The sequence below is a fragment of the Phodopus roborovskii genome, unplaced genomic scaffold (genome assembly GCF_943737965.1).
Source record: "Phodopus roborovskii unplaced genomic scaffold, PHOROB, whole genome shotgun sequence".
NCBI lineage: Eukaryota > Metazoa > Chordata > Mammalia > Rodentia > Cricetidae > Phodopus > Phodopus roborovskii.
Window position 1 is genome coordinate 32,497,189 of NW_026126433.1, and position 21,196 is coordinate 32,518,384.

General features: G+C 37.6%; 1 protein-coding gene across 1 annotated transcript in view; it reads left to right on the forward strand.

Annotated features, from left to right (window-relative positions):
• The window catches only part of Rc3h1 (ring finger and CCCH-type domains 1), a 78,306-nt gene extending 57,877 nt beyond the window's left edge, over nucleotides 1-20,429 (forward strand). Inside the window, exons 13-20 of the mRNA XM_051186073.1 lie at nucleotides 400-564; nucleotides 5,181-5,333; nucleotides 7,065-7,278; nucleotides 8,017-8,107; nucleotides 8,235-8,367; nucleotides 9,901-10,071; nucleotides 10,829-10,944; nucleotides 13,036-20,429. Of these exons, the coding sequence (XP_051042030.1) occupies nucleotides 400-564; nucleotides 5,181-5,333; nucleotides 7,065-7,278; nucleotides 8,017-8,107; nucleotides 8,235-8,367; nucleotides 9,901-10,071; nucleotides 10,829-10,944; nucleotides 13,036-13,186 (1,194 nt within the window). The 3' untranslated portion in view covers nucleotides 13,187-20,429. The remainder of the gene's footprint in view (nucleotides 1-399; nucleotides 565-5,180; nucleotides 5,334-7,064; nucleotides 7,279-8,016; nucleotides 8,108-8,234; nucleotides 8,368-9,900; nucleotides 10,072-10,828; nucleotides 10,945-13,035) is intronic.
• The last annotated feature ends 767 nt before the right edge of the window (nucleotides 20,430-21,196 follow it).

Consider the following 21,196-nt stretch of genomic DNA (forward strand, 5'->3'; position numbering starts at 1 on the left):
CCATCCCATGTCACCATAGCAGACTGGGATTACATGTGTGCCCCATCACATCTGCCTCCCTCATGGGTTCTAGAGATCAAACCTGGATTGTTAGGCTTGAACAGCTAGTGCTTTGACCTGTTGGGCCATCTCCCTGGTTCTAAAACATAAATGGAAGCTTCACCAGTCTAAACGTTGTCTAGGTTGGCTAGGAAATTTGGAAGATCTTGAGAGTTTGTTTGGGTTGGCTTTTTTTTTTTTTTTTTTTTTTTTTTTTTTTTTCTTTTTTTCTTTTTTTCTCCTTTAGTATTGATACTTCTGGATGTTAAGATGGGCATATATTCTGCTTCTGATTTAAATACACATACTAAATATTTGGTGGAATTCTTTGTCAATTTTAAATAATCTTTCAATTTTCAGGAGCCTCCTTATAGTCGGCTTCCTCCTCCCCAACCCCATCCTAGTCTGGATGAGCTACATCGTAGACGGAAGGAAATAATGGCCCAACTAGAGGAAAGAAAGGTTATCTCTCCACCTCCTTTTGCGCCTTCACCAACACTGCCTCCTGCGTTCCATCAAGAGGAAGTAAGCATATCATTTTTAATCCGCTTATTTTTACCATTATCATTTTTGTAGCTTGTTAAATTATGAGAAAAATAAATAAACAAAAAAGAAATTATGAGAGCAGAGTGGTTGGTGGTGGTGCACACTTTTAATACCTGGAGGCAGAGGCAGGCAGATCTCTGAGTTTGAGGCCAGCCTGATCTAGAGAATGGTGAGGACTATACAGAGAAACCCTGTCTTGAAAAAAAGAAAGGGAAAGAAGGAAGGAGGAAAAGAGAGAAAGAATGAATCTGTTCCCAAGGAGATATTTATTGTTTCAAAATTATGAGGCTACTTTTCTTTTTTGTTCCAGAGATGATTGTTTAACCCATTTAGAATTGAGTTTTATGTGAAATGTTAGACTCAAGGCCCATTTTTCCTCTGTAGGGGTAGCTCACTGGCCCCATACCATTTAATGATTTGAGCATTCTTTTTTTCTGTGTTCCACAGTCAGCTTTGTCATGATTACTTTATTAGGGCCAGTGTGATGGCACATATCTGTCATTCTAGCATAGGCGAATACTGAAACATAAAGGTAATATGTTTGAGACCAGTCTACAGAGAGAGCAGCTCTGTCTCATTGATCTAATTCTGTCCTTAAACCAGTACTGCATTCATTCATTCATTCATTCATTCATTCATTCATTGTGTTTTGAGGTTGGGGGGAGTGAGTGCATGTGAAGATGAGAGGATGGCTTGTAGAAGTCAGTCCTTTGGTTCCAAGGACATCATCCTGATGTCTTGACTCATTTGTAGGATTTTCAGTATTGAATTCAAAAGTAAGTAAACATGGTGGGAATTGGGGGTGGTTAGTTCAATACTAAAATTATTTGACCAGCATGTGTAAGGCCTGGGGTTCAGTTCCCAGCACCTTTAAAACAAAACAAACCCATAAAGGAATCAACATGTTTATTTTCATAAACATAACTGCTTCAGTTTTTATCAGGATTTATTGACTCTCTGGATGGATCAATTCTGGCCAATATGGTAGTCACTAGCCACCTGTGGTTGTTAAGTCCATACATAATATGTGGCTGATTCAAACTCACATTATGTGCTGAAAACATAAAACATACACCAAGTCTCTGTATACATAAAATACACACTAGATCAGTACCCAAAACAAATCTTGCATTAATTTTTTTGTTTTGTTTTGCTTTTTGAGGTAAGGTCTTACTATATAGACCACTTACATAGCTCAGATTGGCCAGAATTTATAGAGATTCACCTTCCTTTGTGTCCTGAGTGCTTAGATTAACAGCATGACTAAACCTGGCCTTTGTTAATGTTTTTAATATCTTCCTGATAAGTGCCTTAACTGAGGCATCTTGCTAACCCTCACTTTCTGTTTTCTATTGAAAAGAAATAGTCTTTAAGTGTGCACTTGAATGAAATTACCTTTTTTAAAAGAATTAGATTTTTGTTTACCGATTCTTCTATTCAATAGGTTTTCTAAATTTTCTTCTTAAGTATTGGTTGTGTTCACCTCCCTTTTCCTTTTCAGTTTTACACATTTTCTTACCTTGTTGCTGTACAGTATGATAATGAGTAAGAGTGGTAGTAGGTGTTCCTGCCTCTACTCTTTGTGTAGAGAAAGCTTTTGGTGATTATCACTGTGGTTCATCACATTAGTGTTTTTGGTTTAAAAACAATTAAAAAAACTTTTATCAGATTAGAAATCTGTTCCTAACCTAGCAGTAGTGCTGCATGCCTTTAATCCCAGAACTGGGGAGGCAGAGGCAGGCAGATCTCTCTTGAGTTCAAGGCCAACCTGATCTACAGAGCAAGTTTTAAGGACAGGGCTATTACGCAGAAAAATCCTGTCTCAAAAAACCAACAAACAAGAAGTCTCTATTGCCATAATTTTTTAAGTAATTGAGACAGAGATGAAGATGTATTTTAATTCAGTAATAAATCAACAGTGTGGTTTTAAAAAAAATAGGAAAGATGTGCAAATGAGTATAGACAGTAATACTTCAGAGGGGATGCTTGGTTTATGTACCTAATGTAATGCTCAAAGTTATATACCATGACTTTGAGCATTACATTATGTATTTATAAAATAGTGCTCATAGGTTTGGTTTGGTTTGGGGATTTTTGCAACAGAATCTCATACTGTGTTGTGCCTGAACCCCCAAATCACCAAGAGACCCAATCCTATGCAAAAGCAAAAACTCTTTGAGTTAACTCGGTTCCCTGTCCATCCAACACAGGGCGTGAAGCAGGAGGACCTCAAGCAGCCATGGGCTAGGGAATATATTGTCGTAGACCAAGGGGAGTGTCTGGAGCCGGCTAGTTGTATAGCAATACTCTCTGAATTGGTGCACCTCCTGGCTGAGGCAACCTGTCCTGTGTTGATTGGTCAACCTCAGCTGCAGGAAGGTTGCTATGCCTAGAGGCCCTCCCAAGGCGGTAGCCAGGCTCTGCATTCGATTGTTCTTTGTAAAGCACATCCAGAGTCCACCAACTAAATTCTGATTGGTTTCTTGCCACATGGAGGGTATCTAGCTTCTTAGTGACTAGGGCAAGGTCCAGCAAGGTCAGAAGCTCAGCAATTGTTGCTGAGTCTGGGGGCCTTTGTCTTTCTGGATCTTTTCTGAAGCCTGTCATGGCTGCCAAAGCAGGAGCCCTGGATGAGGATCTGGGCCCTTCAACTGTAGCCTGGATTCACTTTAAATTCACTTTGTAGCTCAAGCTGTCCTTACACCTTTACACTTGGGATCTCCTGCTGCAGCCTTTCAAGTGCTGGAGTTACAAGTGTAAATAATTCTACCCAGCAAAACATTGCTAATAGCTGTCATAACTGTGTGTTGTCCTCATTTATCCATTTCTGATGCTAATATTTTTTCATTGCTTAGTCTTGTTAGTAATTTTATCATTTTTGTGTCTTTTTAATTAGACGATTTGAAAATGTAGCTACATTGGTAGAGTATTTGCCAAGCATGCACAGATCTTTGGGTTCAATCCATAACACTTTGTAAATTGGGCAAGGAGACAAGAGGATCTAAAGTTATAGGTCATCCTTGGCTAGATAACAGTTTTGAAGCTATCGTGGGATACATGAAACCTTGTCTCATACTTTATTCATAAGAAGTACAGATTTTTTTTTTTCAAGTCAGTATGTGTAAAGAATATGTTTTATGACAGACGTGGTGGTACATACCTTTAATGCCAGCACTCAGGAGTTAGAGGCAATGGCAATCAGATCTCTGTGAGTTTGAGGCCATCCTGGTCTACAAAGGGATTTCCAGAACAGCTAGGGCTGTTACAAAGAGAAACCCTGTCTCGAAAAACAACAAACAAAATGGTTTACATTTTTTATGTGTGGAATTATGAGTCTAAACAATATTGCTAATGGACAAACCATACATAATAAACAATGAAAGTTGGAAAGTGAAAGCTGGATGTGGTGATATATGCCTGTAATTGCCCTTCAGAAGTTGGAGCAAGAGTATCTGAAAACACTCTGGGCTACATGTAGCAAGATTCCATTTCATAAAATAGTAAAGTGAAGGTTATTGTTTGTATACAGCAAATAGTAACTTCTTTAATGTATGAAGGTAATCTAAGTAGAAGTTCATAGTAACTGTCTCTCCAAAGTGCTGGGATTAATGGCATGCATCACCATGCCTGACTAGTTCTATATTTAAGCTTCCATTTCTGAGCATAAGCAGCCTACGTATAGTTGTACTAAATTCATACATTACAGAAATGCATGACATAGAAAGAATGCTTTCTTCAAACTCCCATTTCCCATAATGACTAATAGTTTTGTTATGTGTTTCAACATTTTTATGTGTATGAACACATTTGGTGTGTGTTTGTCTTTGTGGATTTTTTTTTCTTTTTTGCTTAACTTGGATGTTCATACTGATGTGCACTTACCTTTCTCTTTTGTAGCTGTATGATATATAACATTCAGATGGAAGAGCATACTTTTTAGGTGGTAATATGTTTTAAAAATAGTATATATGAACGGACTTTTAAAATGTTAAGCATTCTAGAATTGTAAATGTTGCAATTTAATTAAAAAAGGGGGGGGGTGTTACTGAATAACCACAGCGCTTCAGTCTTACCCTTTTACTTAATTTAATCAACCACAGTGCCAGAGTACTTTCAAGATAGGAAACCCTGCTACTGAAGAAGCATCAGGAAAGTGTTACTGCATCACCACCCACCTCATAGAACATCTGAGATGCTTACAGTGTTCCTTTTTACCTCAGGTGTTAGTAACTAAGGCCCAGTGGGGACCATCTAGTAAATGTGTGGCATGGTTTATACTTACCTAGATGATGACTTTATCTAAGATAGTAGCTAAAATGCTGAGAAAACCTGTTAGGATCCTACCTTGATTCACTGAAAGATACTGAAATACTAATTTATTTATTTGTTTGTTTGTTTTTACTGCTAATAGCAAATATGAAGTCTACAATAATCCTCACATATTTTCCAGTCTATAAAAAAATCCATTCTGACACTTAATCAAATAACTCATTATATTGCTTCAATTTGTTGTTCTAAAGAATTCCTGCTTTCCCTGTTTTGTTAACTCATAGACCCATTTCCTATTTTCTTTTTTCCCCCCTTTCCATCTATAGTTTTTGGATGAAGAATTCAAGGTAGCTGGAAAGTACAAAGCAAATGATTATAGCCAGTATTCTCCTTGGTCATGTGATACCATCGGCTCCTACATTGGAACCAAAGATGCAAAACCCAAAGATGTTGTGGCAGCAGGGAGTGTGGAAATGATGGTATGTGTAATGGCAAAGCCATAAATATACAAATCTAGATGCATGAATTCTCATCTACTAAAGGCTAGTGACATAATTGAGTTTTGCTTTATTTCATTTAAGTGTAAATTAAGTATATTATTATCTGGACAAAAAAAAAAAAAAAGAGTATCTACTGTATATCATTTTAGGTAGCAATTTCCCAGCAATTGTTCATAACCCAAGTTAAATAATTTTAGACATTTAATCAAGATGCTAGATTTCAGATTGGCGATATGATTCATTGTTAAGAGAGCATACTGCTTTTGCAGAGGACCTGAGGCTTGGTTTTGGTTTATTATCATTCTTTTTTTTTTTTTTTAAAGATCCATTTATTTTTACTTTTATGTGTATGAATGTTTAGCCTACATGCATCTATGTGTACCTTGTGTGTGCCTGTTGGATCCTCTGGAACAGAGATTACAGATGGTTGTGAGCCACCATGAGGGTGCTGGGAATTGAACCCAGGTCCTTTGCAAGTACAACACATGCTCTTGACTGCTGAGCTACTTTTCCAGCCCTTAATTTTATCAACTTATTACTTTATATGTATGAGTGTTTTGTCTGCGTGTATGTCTGTGCATTAGGTGCCTGTCTGGTGCCTAAGACCAGAAAAGGGCATTAGATCTCTTAAAACTGAAGTTACAAACAGTTGTGAGCCAATGTGGGTTGCTAGGAATTGAACTTGCATCCTCTGGAAGAACAGCATTCTTTCTGGCCCCAGATGATCCAGTGTTCTCCTTTAGCCTCTGTTGGTGCACTCAGTGCACATACCCACACATAGATGTACAAAGACTTACAATTAAAATAATCTTCCAGCCATGGTATTTTAAGACTTTAATCTCAGCACCCAGGAGCCAGAGGTTAGTGGGTTTGTGAGTTCAAGGCCAACCTGGTCTACATAGTTTTAGAATAGCCAGAGATGTATAAAGAGACCCTATCTCAAAATATCAAAATAATATTTTTTTTATTTAAAGATTGTGGATTTATTTACCAAGTAAATTTAAAAAAAAAAAAAAAAAAAACCAAAAAACAAAAAAACTCTCTCTCTTTGAGTCTATAATTTGAACAACCAAAATAAGTATTGCTTGGATCAGAAGGTCGGGTGAAACTTTCACAGTTTAAAACTTACTTTTCCTGCTAGTGTAGATGCCATTAAAAGTTTTTTCAAATATGTGAAAGAAGTCATAATCATGATTCTCAAGCATTGGGGTGTGGGCTAGGATACAGCTTAGTGGTAAAGTTAATGTTTGTACATAGTACTGAGGAGTAAAAGGATCTGTCTGTACTTAAAATTGGTTATGTAGGGGCTGGAGAGGTGGCTCAGAGGTTAAGAGCACTGGCTGCTCTTCCAGAGTTCCTCAGTTCAATTCCCAGCAACCACATGATGGCTCGCAACCATTCATAATGAAGTCTGGTGCCTTCTTCTGGCCTACAGGGATGCATGCAGACAGAACACTGTGTGTGTGTGTGTGTGTGTATATATATACACACACACATATATATGTATATGTATGTATATATATATAGTAAATAAATCTTTTTTAAAAATTGGTCATGTATTTCTTATTGTGCTCTAAAAGCAATGTTTTATGACAGCCAAAGATAACTAAAGACTTACTCTTAATAATAAGAGCATCATACTGCTATTAACCTCTCTACAGAGCTAGTGGAATTTATGTTATACAGCATCTCATTTTTGCTTTTCATCAGAATGTGGACAGTAAAGGAATGAGAGACCAGAGATTGGATCTTCAGAGAAGAGCGGTGGAAACTAGTGATGATGACCTCATCCCATTTGGAGACCGACCAACGGTATCTCGGTTTGGTGCCATCTCTCGAACATCCAAAACACTTTATCAGGGTGCTGGCCCAATGCAGGCCATGGCGCCACAGGGAGCACCCACAAAACCTATTAGCATTTCAGGTAAGAATCCCAGAGTATTCATGCCTCTCAGTGTACTTCATCAGCGCTTTTAAGTATCTTAAGGCAGTGGTTTTTAAACTTTTCCCTGTAAGATAGCAATTACACCTCAGGGGATTTTAGGAATATAAACTAAATTAACTGTCTACATATTAAGATTGCCTGAGGGGCTGGAAGTATAGCTCATTTGGTAGAGTCCATGCCTAATATACATGAAACCAGAATCACATAAACCAGGCATTATGGCACATGCCAATAATCCCGGCACTGGGGAAATGGAGGCAGGGTATCAGAATGTTCAAGTTTATCCTTGGGTACATAATGATTTTGAGGCTATTCTGGGATGGAAGCCCTGTCTCAAAAAAAGAAATAAATTGCCTATGGTTTTTATCTTTAGATGACTTCATTGCTTTATTAAAATAATAGCTTTTTGGAGTGTGAGGTGGTGACTGACTGGATAAAGAAGATCTGAGTTTGGATCCACACTACCCATATTAAATTCAGACTTGTGTGGGCATGTGTTAACAATCCCAGTGTTTTGTGAAGGTAACCTGACTTCAACCATCACCTCTACATTCAAACATTCGTGTGCACACACTGAGAGAAAATATATAAAAATTAGGCAGATAACTTCTTGGACAGAGAGATATAAAAGTGCCTTTGCTTTTTCGACTATAGTACCATAGAAGATGAATCAAACTTGTGAATTACATTCTACCATGATAAACTGTTCCTTTACAGATTATAGTCCATATGGAGCTCATGGTGGCTGGGGAGATTCTCCATACTCACCTCATCCAAACATACCTCCTCAGGGACACTTCATCGAGAGGTACAAGTTGTTCTTTTTACTTGTTATAAATACTTTAAAGCCTGCAGCTTTCTTTATTTTTCTAGTAGAAATGATTTCACTTAATAAAACTTCAGAATTTTACCTCAGGCTTTCTTTCTTACCAAAGGGAGAAAATGTCCATGGCAGAAGTGGTCAGTCATGGCAAACCCCTTCTGTCTGCTGAAAGAGAGCAACTACGGCTGGAATTGCAGCAACTGAACCATCAGATCAGCCAGCAGACCCAGCTTCGTGGACTAGAGGTACAGACCTACAGACACTTGTGTGTTGGGAGTTTTGTTGTGAAGTATCATTATGCAGCCCAACTGGCCTTAAACTCCTGATCTTCTTTAGTACTTATGGTGAGGTTACTGGTATTCAGCACTGCAGTTATTTTGTGCTCTAGTTTTGAAAAGTTTCCAAGGATTTTAAATTGGATTTTAAAAACTTTTTTTTTCATTATGTGTATGTGTTTGGTGTGCACGTGAATAGAGGTGTTGGAGGAAGATTCCATCTTGAGTTACAGGTGCTTATAGGCATCCTGACATGGGTGCAGGGAAGAGAACTCAGGCCCTTGACAAGAGCAGTATGTGATCTTAACCAGTCCTCTTAAATAGTAATTTTTGAAGAACAGTACTTAAGCAGGTACTTTGCTTAAGTGTTAGTATAGATATCTATTCTCAAGGAATTCATAAATAGATTTAGTTCTTGACTAATAGAAAAAGAATAATTATCTGAGATTAGTTCAGGGGAAAAAAGACAACAATCCTTACCATCATCAAAGGTTTTTGTTTGTTTGTTGTTTTTATTTTATGTGTATTGGTGTTTTGCCTGCATGTATGTCTGTGAGAGTGTCAAGTCCCCTGGAACTGGAGCCACTAATAGTTTAAGTGCTGGGAATTGAACTTGGGTCCTCTGGAAGAGCAGCTGGTGCTTTTAACCATTAAGCTATCTCTCCGGCCTCCCATCATTGAGTTTTAATAGAAAACAATTACAGGATTTATATCAGGGAAAAATAACAAGAAAAATATATAGATATAATTGACTTCTCTTTGAAATAAGGGAAAAAATTAACAGTATTTTTGATCTTCGATAGGTGACTACTGTTCATTTGGGGATTTTGGTTTTGTTTTTTTGTTTGTTTTGGGGGGGTTGTTTGTTTGTTTGAGACAGGGTTTCTCTGTGTAGCTTTGGATCCTGTCCTGGAACTTGCTCTGTAGACCTGGCTGGCCTGAAACTCACAGAGCTCCACCTGCCTCTGCCTCCTGAGTGCTGGGATTAAAGGTGTGAGCTACCACCACGTACTGTTGTTGCAGAGGATCCAAGTTTGGCTCCTGTTTCACAATTGCCTGTAACTCCAGTTCCTGGAGATCTAGCACCCTCTTTGGGCATCTATAGACACCTGCATTTAAGTACACACACACATTTTTTTTTTTTTTTTTTTAAAGATTTATTTATTTATTATGTATACAGTCCTGCATGCATGTATGCCTGCACACCAGAAGAGGGCACCAGATCTCATTATAGATGGTTGTGAGCCACCATGTGGTTGCTGGGAATTGAATTAAGGACCTCTAGAAGAGCAGCCAGTGCTCTTAACCTCTGAGCCATTTCTTCGGTCCCACACATACATTTTTAAAAATAAAACCATTTTTATTCAAATGCTACTAATAAAGAGCTTGTGTTTGTAGTAGGATCATTTTATTGCAAACATGTGACTGGTTTAATGTGAATACTTATTCTCTATATGTTGTGAAGTGTGCTGAGTTGTGTGTGTGCTTGGTTTTGTGCACTAGGCTGTTAATAACCGACTGGTGTTACAGAGGGAGGTGAACACCCTGGCAGGCCAGCCACAGCCCCCTCCACTGCCTCCAAAATGGCCTGGAATGATCTCCAGTGAGCAGCTAAGCTTGGAACTACATCAGGTGGAAAGGGAAATTGGCAAGAGAACCCGGGAATTGAGTATGGTGAGTGCTGATGCTGGGGAGAAAGGGGAGGAAGGTGAAATGAATTCTGTGTAGCTCTAATTTAGAATCATCTGGAGTTTGTTCCTGAAGAATAACTAATATTTGGGGGTAGTTTTCATAAAGCTGCATTGTTACCAGGTTGTATAATCCCTCTCTTAGTTCTTGTTGTTTTGGGTTTGTCCTTTTCCATAGACTTGATTCTCTGTTCACATTTGAGGCAAACAGATAATTGGAAATATTAAAGTGTCTGTTTAGCATATGCATATGTGAAGCAGATGGGATGATGATTAATCTTTTGCACTTCCATATAACATTAATATATATTTATATGCTGGGTGGTGGTATGGTGCACCTTTGATCCCAGCATTTGGGTGGCAGAGGCTGGTGAATCTCTATAAGTTTGAGGCCAGCCTCATCTAGTTCCAGGATAGCCAAGCGCCAAGGCTATACATAGAAACCCAAGATACATTTATACAATAAAATGCTACTTGTCATGGCCTGTAAGGCATTGATGACCTATTTTTTATAAAGGAGTTATAGCTTATACACTGTTCTCTGTGCTGATTTTTCAGTGTTTGTGGCATTTTCCTAAGATAGTGATAAGATAGGTTGTACTGTTAATGTATACGCTCTGTCATCTCCCTGTTTGTTTTGTTTGTTAATTCTTAATAAAACTAGGATTTTTTTTTTTTAAATTATCTGTATTTGCTCTGTCCCTTTAAACCACAGATTACTGACTTTATTTCTTCTTTTAAAGGAGAACCAGTGTTCGATGGACATGAAAAGCAAACTGGGTACAAGTAAGCAAGCAGAAAATGGGCAGCCAGACCCACAAAACAAAGTCCCAGCTGAAGACCTTACATTGACATTCAGGTAACGGGTTACTTCTATAGTCCTATTAACCATATATGAAAGAGAAATAATTATATTATCTGGCCATACCCAATACCTTATGATTTTCAAAAGAACTATTTTTTTGTGTGTAGTGAAAAACGAATGTGAATGTTTTGTTTTCTTGGAGACAGGGCTTCTCTGTGTAGCTTTAACTATCTTGGAACGCACTCTGTAGGTCAGGGTAGTGTCCAACTCACAGAGATCCACCTGCCTCTGCCTTCTGAGTGGTGAGAGTAAAGGCGTGTGCCACCACCACTGTCCCGTAGAAGAAAAAAATATCTTTCTACTAAATGTAGAAATGATAAAGCTTACCTCAGGAGCTGGGGTAGAATGTAATCATGGACACTGGAGAGGCTACGTACGGTAGGAAGATAGGGATTGTAGGCTATTCTGGACTCTAGCATGAGACCATTTCAACATATGTATGTGCAAGACTTAACACTTAACCAGGGATGAATTATCTGTTAATTCCTGACAAATATATTTTCTGGTTACATTTCCTTCTTCTTGTTTAAGTGTAGCTTTTGAATTAAAAAACATAATATAGGCTCACTATAAAATTGAAATTTAATAAATGATTAAAAGCTTACCCATACCCAACTTTGGTTTTTGTTGTTTTGGTTTTTTGGGAGTTTTTTGCCCCTCCCCCTCAAGATAGGGTTTCTCTATAGCTCTGAAGTCTGTCTTGGAACTCTCTTTGAAGACCAAGCTGGCCTGCAACTCAAGAGATCCGCCTGCCTCTGCCTCCTAAGTGCTGGGACTAAGAGGTATGCATCACCGCTGCCCAACCCACCTTATTGTTACATTTTTATTGCTTTTATTTTATTTTCATGATAGGTGCTGAACTCAGAGCCTCACACAAACTAAGCACACTTCATCACTGAGCTGTGTTCCGGGGACTCCTCCCCATTTCACTTATGTCACAAAAAAATTAGTCACAGGTGACAGAATATTTTAAAAGATACAAGTTTTTTAAAGCACCCATAATTCTACCTCCCATCATTATCTTGCCTATTTTTTAATGACATTTAGCATTTAGCCTTGCTTTATGTTCTGGGTAGAGTCAGTTTTGGGGTGGGGGGGGGATTGGCTTTGTTTTGTTTTGGTCTTTTGAGACAGGGTAGGATCAAAGGCATGCACCACCGTCCCCTAGGCCATTCCCAGCCACATCTTTAATTTGATTTCTCATAACATGCTAATTAATTTACTTTTTTTTTCTTATTTTCTTTGGCATCTTTGAGGCATTTGAATGTATAATCCTATGTTGCCCTCCTCATGACCTATAACCCAAATTTCTAATGTTACCGAGTGTGGTGGCATTTGCCTTTAATCCTGGCATTCACTGTGTAAGTTTTAGGCCAGCCTGCTTTACATAACAAGTTCCAAGATAGTGAGGGTTATGTAGAAAGACCCTGTCTCAAAACCAAAACAAAAATAATAAAACAAACACAAAGAATTTCTAATTGCCCTTTTGCTTTCTTCTTGGGTTTTGGCTATTTTAAATCCATATGCTGTCCCAAGTTTAGAATAAATTCCCATGCAAATAAATTTGATAAGTCAGAGGTTAGCATTTTTTTTTTTTTATTTTTCAAATACTAGCCAGCAATTATTTTATGGGTCTTGGTGTTGGAGGTTAGGGGGTGAGGGCTCTCTCACCACCTACCCCTGCCTACCAAGAGCTGGGAATCACCATGCCTGTTTGTTGTAGCTCAGTCCTCTAATGTGTAAGTGGCAGTAGAGACATAAGCAAATAGGCTAGGCAGGTTGTGTTCTAACAAACTTGTATTTCGAGAACTAAATTTCTAGAACTTACCAGCTTTAGTTACAATGTGTATGAGGAGTTATAATAAAAATCTGGAAGCTATGTACAGCTTTTTTGTTTGGGTTTGTTTGAGGTGGAGTCTCTTTGTGTAGCCTTAGTTGCCTGGAGTTAATAAAAATCAGCCTGCTCCTGGCTCCTGCTTAGACTAAAGGCACATGCCACCATTCTTGACTCATATTTTCCTACAGTGCTAAATGATAAGCCTTTTCTCCTTTTAAAAATTCCAACCTTTTTCATGTGATTAACAGTGATGTACCGAATGGATCAGCTTTGACACAAGAGAATCTCAGCCTCCTATCAAACAAGACCAGCTCTTTGAACCTGTCAGAAGACCCCGAGGGAGGAGGAGATAACAATGATTCTCAGAGACCAGGAGTTACTTCCAGTTCTGCTCCCTAGAATATGGGGGACCCTGCTTCTACCTTCTGCTCCTTATCAATTCGTAGGACATAGGGATAGAAGAATGGATAACTTCTAAACTTTTTCTCTGAGTGGTCAGTGAAATCCAGGAAAAACAGCATCGGAGGCAATGTGCACAAATACCACTACTAAACAAACCCTGCACATAGTTCACATTAATGCATTTTTTTAATTTAAAGAAAAAGAAAATTAGCAGTATCTGCAAGCAATTCAGATTAAATTTGTTTTTGTTCTGTGAATGAACTTTATTTTAATAACTTTGGACGCCTTGGATCCAGGGCTTTAAAAGAAAAAGATATTATATATACACTCTGTTTGATTAATTGTATGATCTTAATGAAGTAGGTTTTTCCTTGTATTTTGGTATTATTACATACCCAGTGTATAATTCCTTTCTCTCCCAGTCCTTTCCAATTCTCTCAACCCTGCATACTGAAAGCACTGTTTCCAAGAATTCTGTGATATTATATTGGGTTATTAGAAACTGTGCAGCAAACTAATTTTATTATAGCCATTGTTCAGCCAACACACACCCACACTATTCTGGATCACTAGCTTTGTGACTTCTCTTACAACATTCAAACTTTATTTAAGTAGGATAGGGTTTTAGTTTCAACTTTTCAGAGATTTCAATAGGTAGTTGATTGTTAGACCATGTTAAGGGTTCCTTGCATTTTCTCCATAAAATCTGAAAACCTATTTGGTGTTTACATTGCTCAGTTAAATTAAATGAAGAGTACCTTAAGAATGAGCTCTAAACTGGACATGGTGGCTCATTCCCATACTCCCAGGACTCAGTATGCTGAGGTAGGAGAAAACCAAAATAAAAAGAAGAAAAGAAATGAGCTTCAACTTGTTATTAGTGAAAACAGACAGTTCTAGTCTCCTGTGCTGAGCTGTGTTTACAAATTAAACTTTTATGGAAATCCTAGAATGCTCAAAAAAATCAGGACAGTGAACCATGTTCTAAAACTTGGAGAGATGGCTTGGCAGAGACTGGCTTCTCTCCCAGAGGACCCAGGTTCTTCCCAGCACCCACAGGTGGCTCACAAGTGCCAGTAACTAAATCTGGTTCCAAGGGATCTGACACTCTTCTGGCCTTGTGGCACCAGCACACATGGGTGCATGTGCATACACACATAAAAAAATATAATGTTAAGATCAAAATAAAGCTTAACACTTGATATGAACTTAAATAAACGGGGACACGTTATTTCAATGGAATGTTTGTTTTTTCCTCTCAAAAGCATAAAAGATTTAGCAGAACTGAGCTTGAAGATAGTTTATGCATTGATTACTTGTGCTGCTAGAGTTACTAGCATAACTAAATAATTGGGTTTTTAGACTTGGCTTTTTGACATTAACGTTTATGACGACATTGTGAAAGAGTAAGGAGGATTTTTACTTAGTTCTGCTGCACATATTCTAATGCTACCACTGTACACTTAGTTTACCATGCCCCTGTAAAAATGAGTTCATTGGGGACTATTTCATAGAGTCACTGCATCCCTTGCATTGCCTGACATCCAGTTTCCCTTTCTAGACAATACTACTAAACAAGAAAGCACTGGTTATGTAATAAGTTATTGCATTGCTTTGGTTGGGTAAAAGCAAAAGTTTATATTTTTCTTACTTCTTATATTCCTACCCGTTAACTCCTGCTGAGGTCAGAGCTACCTCAGTCTACGCTCTGTGTCTGTCATGTTGTTAATGGAAACAAGTGGGTGGGGGTGGGGTGGGGTGGGAAGGGTAAAATAGTCCTGCCATTGCCTACCAGTAGGAAATCCAAACAGAACACTCATTTGAGTAGCGATTATTTAATTTGCCCAGTCAAGGCACCGTGTTTATATACTATTTCACATTGAATTTGATTATGCCCTACAGACCTGGCTGGTCAAGGATTTGATATACACATATTGGCTTGGGATTCGAGCTTTCTTTTTTATTTAAATAAAAATTTATATATATATATTATATATATACATATATACATGGCTATATCTGTATATATATTGGGTATGTTTTAAAGATGTCTTCGCATGAGCGCAACTGTTGCAATAAAATGACCGATTGGGAGGTAGAAGCACTGAATGACGGTGAGGCGTTTTCAGTTGATGCATACATTTTCCTTTTCATTTTAAATATACATTTGTACATTTGCTTTCTTGGCCTTTTTTGTTTTTTAAGATAAAACATCTCTTACATGTATACTTTAAATACTCATTATTTATTGAGAGAAGGAAAGAATGTTATGTCTGACAGGATTTTTTTTCTGCACATCTACAAAATGTTACATTATTGGCCTCTTGCCTTTGGTAGACAGATTTGAGCAGATCTTATCTCCTTTGGCCATGTCAGATAATTCTAAGTCTTAGAAGCAGGTGGTTTGTTTTGGAAATTGGAATGACTAGGGGGTAAAATCTTCATATTGCTTTTGTTAGAGTTAAGGATAAGTAATGTCCCTTGCAGTATATGTGAAATCCCCAGAATGCACTCTGCTGTGGTGTGCTAGTAACCCTTCATAAGCTATTTTCATTTAGGGAAAAAATTAGTCTCATAAATGGTAGCCTGAGTTCCCCAAGCCCCAGTCTGTAAAGCCAGTCTGGGTGGGGTAGAAAGTGGGAAATGCTGTGCCTGTAGTTTTGCTATTTTATTAATTGGTTATTTCCCTTACCAGTACTTAGGTGTGTTTTGTGTGATGTGGAAGTTGTTTGTGCCCACTGTCAGATTTAGGGATTTGATTTAAACACACACACACACACACACACACACACACACACACAACTTTGAGGATGTTTTCGCCCTTTAACAAATTTTATGTTATGAGGCAACAATAAATTGAAGCATAACTTCACAACTCTTAACTGCTGTTTTTGTCAGAATCTGAATTTTATTTGTGTCTTTATAGACATTAAAAAATGAAACTCATCAGATAGGAAACAAAACTTTACAGTAGCACCACCCTTTTTTGAGACAGAGTTTTTACCGTGTAGCCCAAGCTGGTTCTGAACTCAAGATCCTTCAGCCTCCTGAGCGATGGGATTTCATGCATGTGCCACCATGCTCAGCAATATGTACGTTTTTTCACTTAAATGGTTTCTTCTGAAGATGACTATTTTCTTTTCACTCTGTTTAAGAGCAAGAATCATCTAAGATGAACACGGAAAATTCTGGAAGGGTTAAGGACCGTGTTCATACTTGTTCAGAAATGAAGGCAGTGTGTTACTGTGGTGAATATATAAAAATACTGTGGCTCATTCTGTTTTCAGTGAGTCTCTGGGAAAATGATAAAGGAACTGAGAATGAAATGTTTAGACTTATCTCCTAATTGAAGTCACAAGATAAGGCTAATAGCTGTCCTTTCCCAGATAACTTAGAGTCTGATGTGACCAAAGAGCTATTATTCCTTACTACTTTTTTAAACAGAACTTGTAGCATAGGTTTCTCATAGTAATGTTTAAGTGACAAGACACTATTATTAATGTCAATTACAAATATTCAACTACTCAGAATGTGTAAGAAATCATTTGGTACGGCATTAATGTGGGTTATTCCCTTCTCTCGTTTTCCTTCCTTCTGTTCTCCCCCACCCCCATGTATTTATTCTTTTGCCTAAAAGCAGAAGATTGATTTGGTTCTCACTGTTACTTGGATACATGATCCCACTAGACTCCCATGATCTTAAGTGTGGGAGCTTAAAATTTAGTTCCTAAGTTTCCCATGATTGTCTTTTTTTCTTTTCTTCCTGACCCCTTACCATTCTGCAGTTTCCCCTTGACTTACCCAATCTGTAACAGTGACAGTTTGCTGCCTCTAAACAGAGCATTCAAATGAATTCGCTTAGCCAATGACTTCTGTGAAGTTGCCTTTTCTAATGGCGTTATTACTCAGTGATGCACAGATGTGGTATTTGCCCTACTGGCAGGCAAGCAAAGGTCTGGTAAAGAATGATAACCTGCTATTTCTTTAAGGAGCGCCAAAGACTTGTGCTTTACTCTGTTTTGGTTTTAGGGGAAATAGTAGCCATTTTGATTATGAAACCTGGTAGTATTTGTAAGTTGATTGTACTATGTAGATGTCTGAAGTTAACTGTAAGGTTAGCTGGCCTTATAAAATGTAATGAAAATTCGTCAGTTTCTCTAAATCAGTTAATATCATCCTTGACAATATTTGTTTAAGCAACTCACTCTCCCTTTTGGGGATTATCTTGATGTAATAGTATCTTCTGTGTGTCTCTGTATTTTCACGTGTGCCTACAGGACAGTGTACTTTCACTATGGTCAAGTCATGGGGCTAGGGATTCTACCTGAGTTTGAGGCTTGTAAGAAATAATTAACTGTAGTTAATATCTGTTCAGCTATGTTCAGGAACAGCTTACTTTCAGTAAATGGAATTCATGTCCTTTTATATGTACAAATGGTGATAGAATGAAATTTCTCCATATTCTCCATTTGGGCTTTTAAAAATCAAGAGTTAAATATGTAAAATCTTTGTGTAAAAAACATCTGTAATGATTTATCTTCTAACGGCTTAATTTTAGTTTTAAGGAGAAATTAATGACCAAGCAAATAAACTGTGGTATTATACTATACACTCTTGCCCCACAAAATGTTCAAGTGTGTTAAAACCTTAATTGTTAATTCATGTTTGTAGTATCTCATTCCCTGAGTTCAGATTAACCAACTTCACTGAGACAAATTCCTCTCCACCATAGAGTTGAACACGCAGTCTACTACTGTGACCTTTGTATCTGCATGCTTGCTGTGCAGAAACACATCCAGGTCTCCCTTGGACAGCTAAGGCTTTTGTATGTATTTCTTCAGCTCAGCTTTTTAAAACTAACTGCTGAAATGATTTGCTGGGAGTTTTTTGGTAAATTTTAAGTTCTCAATCAACTTTCTGAGCCACTTCAGAGAGAGCTGTTTTGGTTTTTGTTTTTTTCAAAAGGTGTAATTTTAAATAAAACCTTTTTGTTACTTGAATTTTAAGATTCTATTTCTGTTATAGTTAAAGGTGTTTTCATAAGTAACGTATTTTAATTGATTAGTAATACTAGTTACATTAATAAAGAAGAGGAAACTGCCACCCCAGGAGTAAGTACCACCTTCTAATAGGTATGTTCTCTGTAGGTAGGTTTTCAATGCTACACTGAATAAACTGGGTAAAGAACCCTTGAAACCCCATCCCTTAGCACTGGGATAGTTCTTAGAGCCTCTGGATTTCAGACACTGAATTTCCCCGAACTTAACCTTGAGCAAAATAGCTTTATTTTCACAAGAAAGTAAGTTGTTGTAATGCAAGGTGAAAAACTTAAACCTTAAGACAATACTGTGTCAAAAAAAAAAAAAAAATGTGTATTTAGAATAATGAAATCCTGTGGAGTTTGTTATCCTGATGTATGTTATGTAGTAGATAATATGACCTTATTTTGTATTGAAGACTCACTTTCTGGTGACTCTTCATTTGGTTTTGTGTTTTGTCTTTTTAACACTAAGTAGGCAGATCACAAGTCTTTGGCTCCCATGTTAGGTTGTGCACTGAGTCATCTGAGAACTGGAAACTGTCAGGTGGTCCCCCCTGTGAAGGCATGAAAGGTCAAGAAATGGAAGCAGACAAACATTGGGTGGATAATGGTCTGGGTTTTTTGTTTGTTTTTGGTTTTCTTTTTTAAATTGTCATTTCTATAATTTATTGGTGCAGCCTGTCTCTGTTGATTGGCTGGCATTTCACAGTAATATCCAAACAACCCCATAACATTTTATTTCCCTATTTACAGGCCTTTAAAGCTTTTGCTTTTCAGCTCTGCATTCCCTGTTTAGCTAAGATAGTCCTGAGAGATTTTCCCACTTGCGTGTTTTTGCCTAACTCTCCACTCACCTTTGTTTTCCCACTTTCTGGATGTAAAAGAACTGAAAGAAAAAAATGCATTCACTGGTCATGGGCCTCAGTATCTTCATTTGTAATGAATTTGTGACTTTCCAGGAGTAATCTAGAAAGTGAATGAACTGAGGTTGTGAACGAACCTTTCACCCACCTAAACATTTCCAGTTGTGAGATTCCTCTTTGTGCATGGTCTTTCCCTTCTGACCCTGCTGGGTCTTCCCTGACTATGGTTAATCAGCCTCTTGGCTCATGCCAGTCTCCTGAGACATTTTGCAGTCATTATCACCTTTTTGGGTGGATTTTACTTCTTTTTGTTGTTGTTGTTTTTAAAAAATAACTTTAACATTGATTCATATTTGCTTGGGATAGAGCTTGTGTAATTTGCCAATCGTATTGATTGTATGTGATTGTGCCCTGCAGAGGTATACTTAACAAAAGTAATCTAAGTTAATAAAGGAGCCCATGAGATTTGAGTCAGAATAGAAATGACTTTATGAAATTGCAGTTTTGGATAGTGTGAATTCCCTTCTCAAAATCACTAATGATATGTAAATACCCATTTTAAGTCTTTTTTGTATTCCTATATTTTTCATTGCCTCGCCTCCCTATTCTTTTCATGTCATTCTCTACCCACCTGCTCAGATTTTTTTTTTTCTAATTGAGCCTTAACGTAACAGCTGACTTTTAAATTAGTGAGCTTCGTGAATTTTCACATTTTCCAAATATTTTCAATTCTGAACAAAAGATGGATTGAAATTCACCAACCCAGGACTAACTCCTTAGCCTCTGGCCAATGCTGAGATTTTATTTAGAGGCATTATCTTCTGCAAGTTCTTTTTGAATAAGGGGAAAAAAAAAAAAAAGAACCTTGCTTGAAATGGAATATCCCCTTTATTCCCTTTCTTGTTTAATCTGTTTAATATTTCCATCTTTTAAAAACAGCCTTCAAAACAAATGAGGTGAGAGAAAAGAACTAGGAGTATGTTTTAGGACTACTGAGTTCTGGATCTGAATGAGTACGTGTCCACTTGTTCATATTTTTGAGAAGATTAAGGCCTTCTTTCTCAATTTTATATTACTTGTGTGCATGTTGTTTATATAAAGATGCCACATTTTGTTAAAATGCCATTTCCTTTATTACCTTGGAAACTGACTCAGCCTCTTGTTGCTCCTAATTAGGGTTTAAGGCTCTTGTGAGTTGCAGATAAAAGCATTCATTTTAACAAAAAGAAGGAGGTGATTCACCTTTTGGATTGTAAATATATGAAAGTGTCTATAAGGTCTTTATCTGCTTTCTGTCAGCATTTATATTAAATGATAAATTAATGAGGAGGAATAATGTGTAGTCTTTTTCTTGTAAAGGAGCCTGTCATCTCACTCTCATCTTGGGTATTATTGATGAAAATTTTAAAAAGTTAATCTGTTTAAGTACAAATACTGAGGGTCATCCGTTTTCTCTAACATGGGAATTAGTGTGTACACACTTCAGAGAGAGGTTTGGTTCTGAGATCACTCGCGCCAATATTCACTAAGCTGTCATGGCTTAACTTCAAATCAAGACAAGAACATCTAACAGTTTAGTGATATGAAAGGAGGTGACTGGCTGGAGGAGATAGCTCAGTAGTTGAAAGTGCTGACTGCTTTCCCAGAGAACCAGAGTTCCTAGCACCTACATCAGGCAGCTCAGGTCCTACTTATAATTCTAGTTCAAACACTGGCTTTCTGTCCTCATGCACACATTTTAGTAATTGCACATTTCAAAACATTTGTGAAATAAATGTAATAGGTAATGGGGGATGTCCTTCTGTATATATGTTTCTCTTATTGGTTGATGAATAAAACACTGGCCAATAGAGTCAGGAAGATAGGCGGGGCTGTAAGAAAAGGAGAATTCTGGGAAAGGTAGGCAGAGGCAGACTGCAAGGGAACTCCATGTAGATCACAAAGGAATAACAGGTCTGGCATTCTCCAGTAAGCCAAGACCACGTGGAAATACATAGATTTATAGAAATGGGTTAATAATTAAGACCTAGCTAGCCAATAAGCCCTAGCCATTGGCCAACAGTTTTTATAACTAATGTAGCATCTGTGTGCTTATTTGGGGCT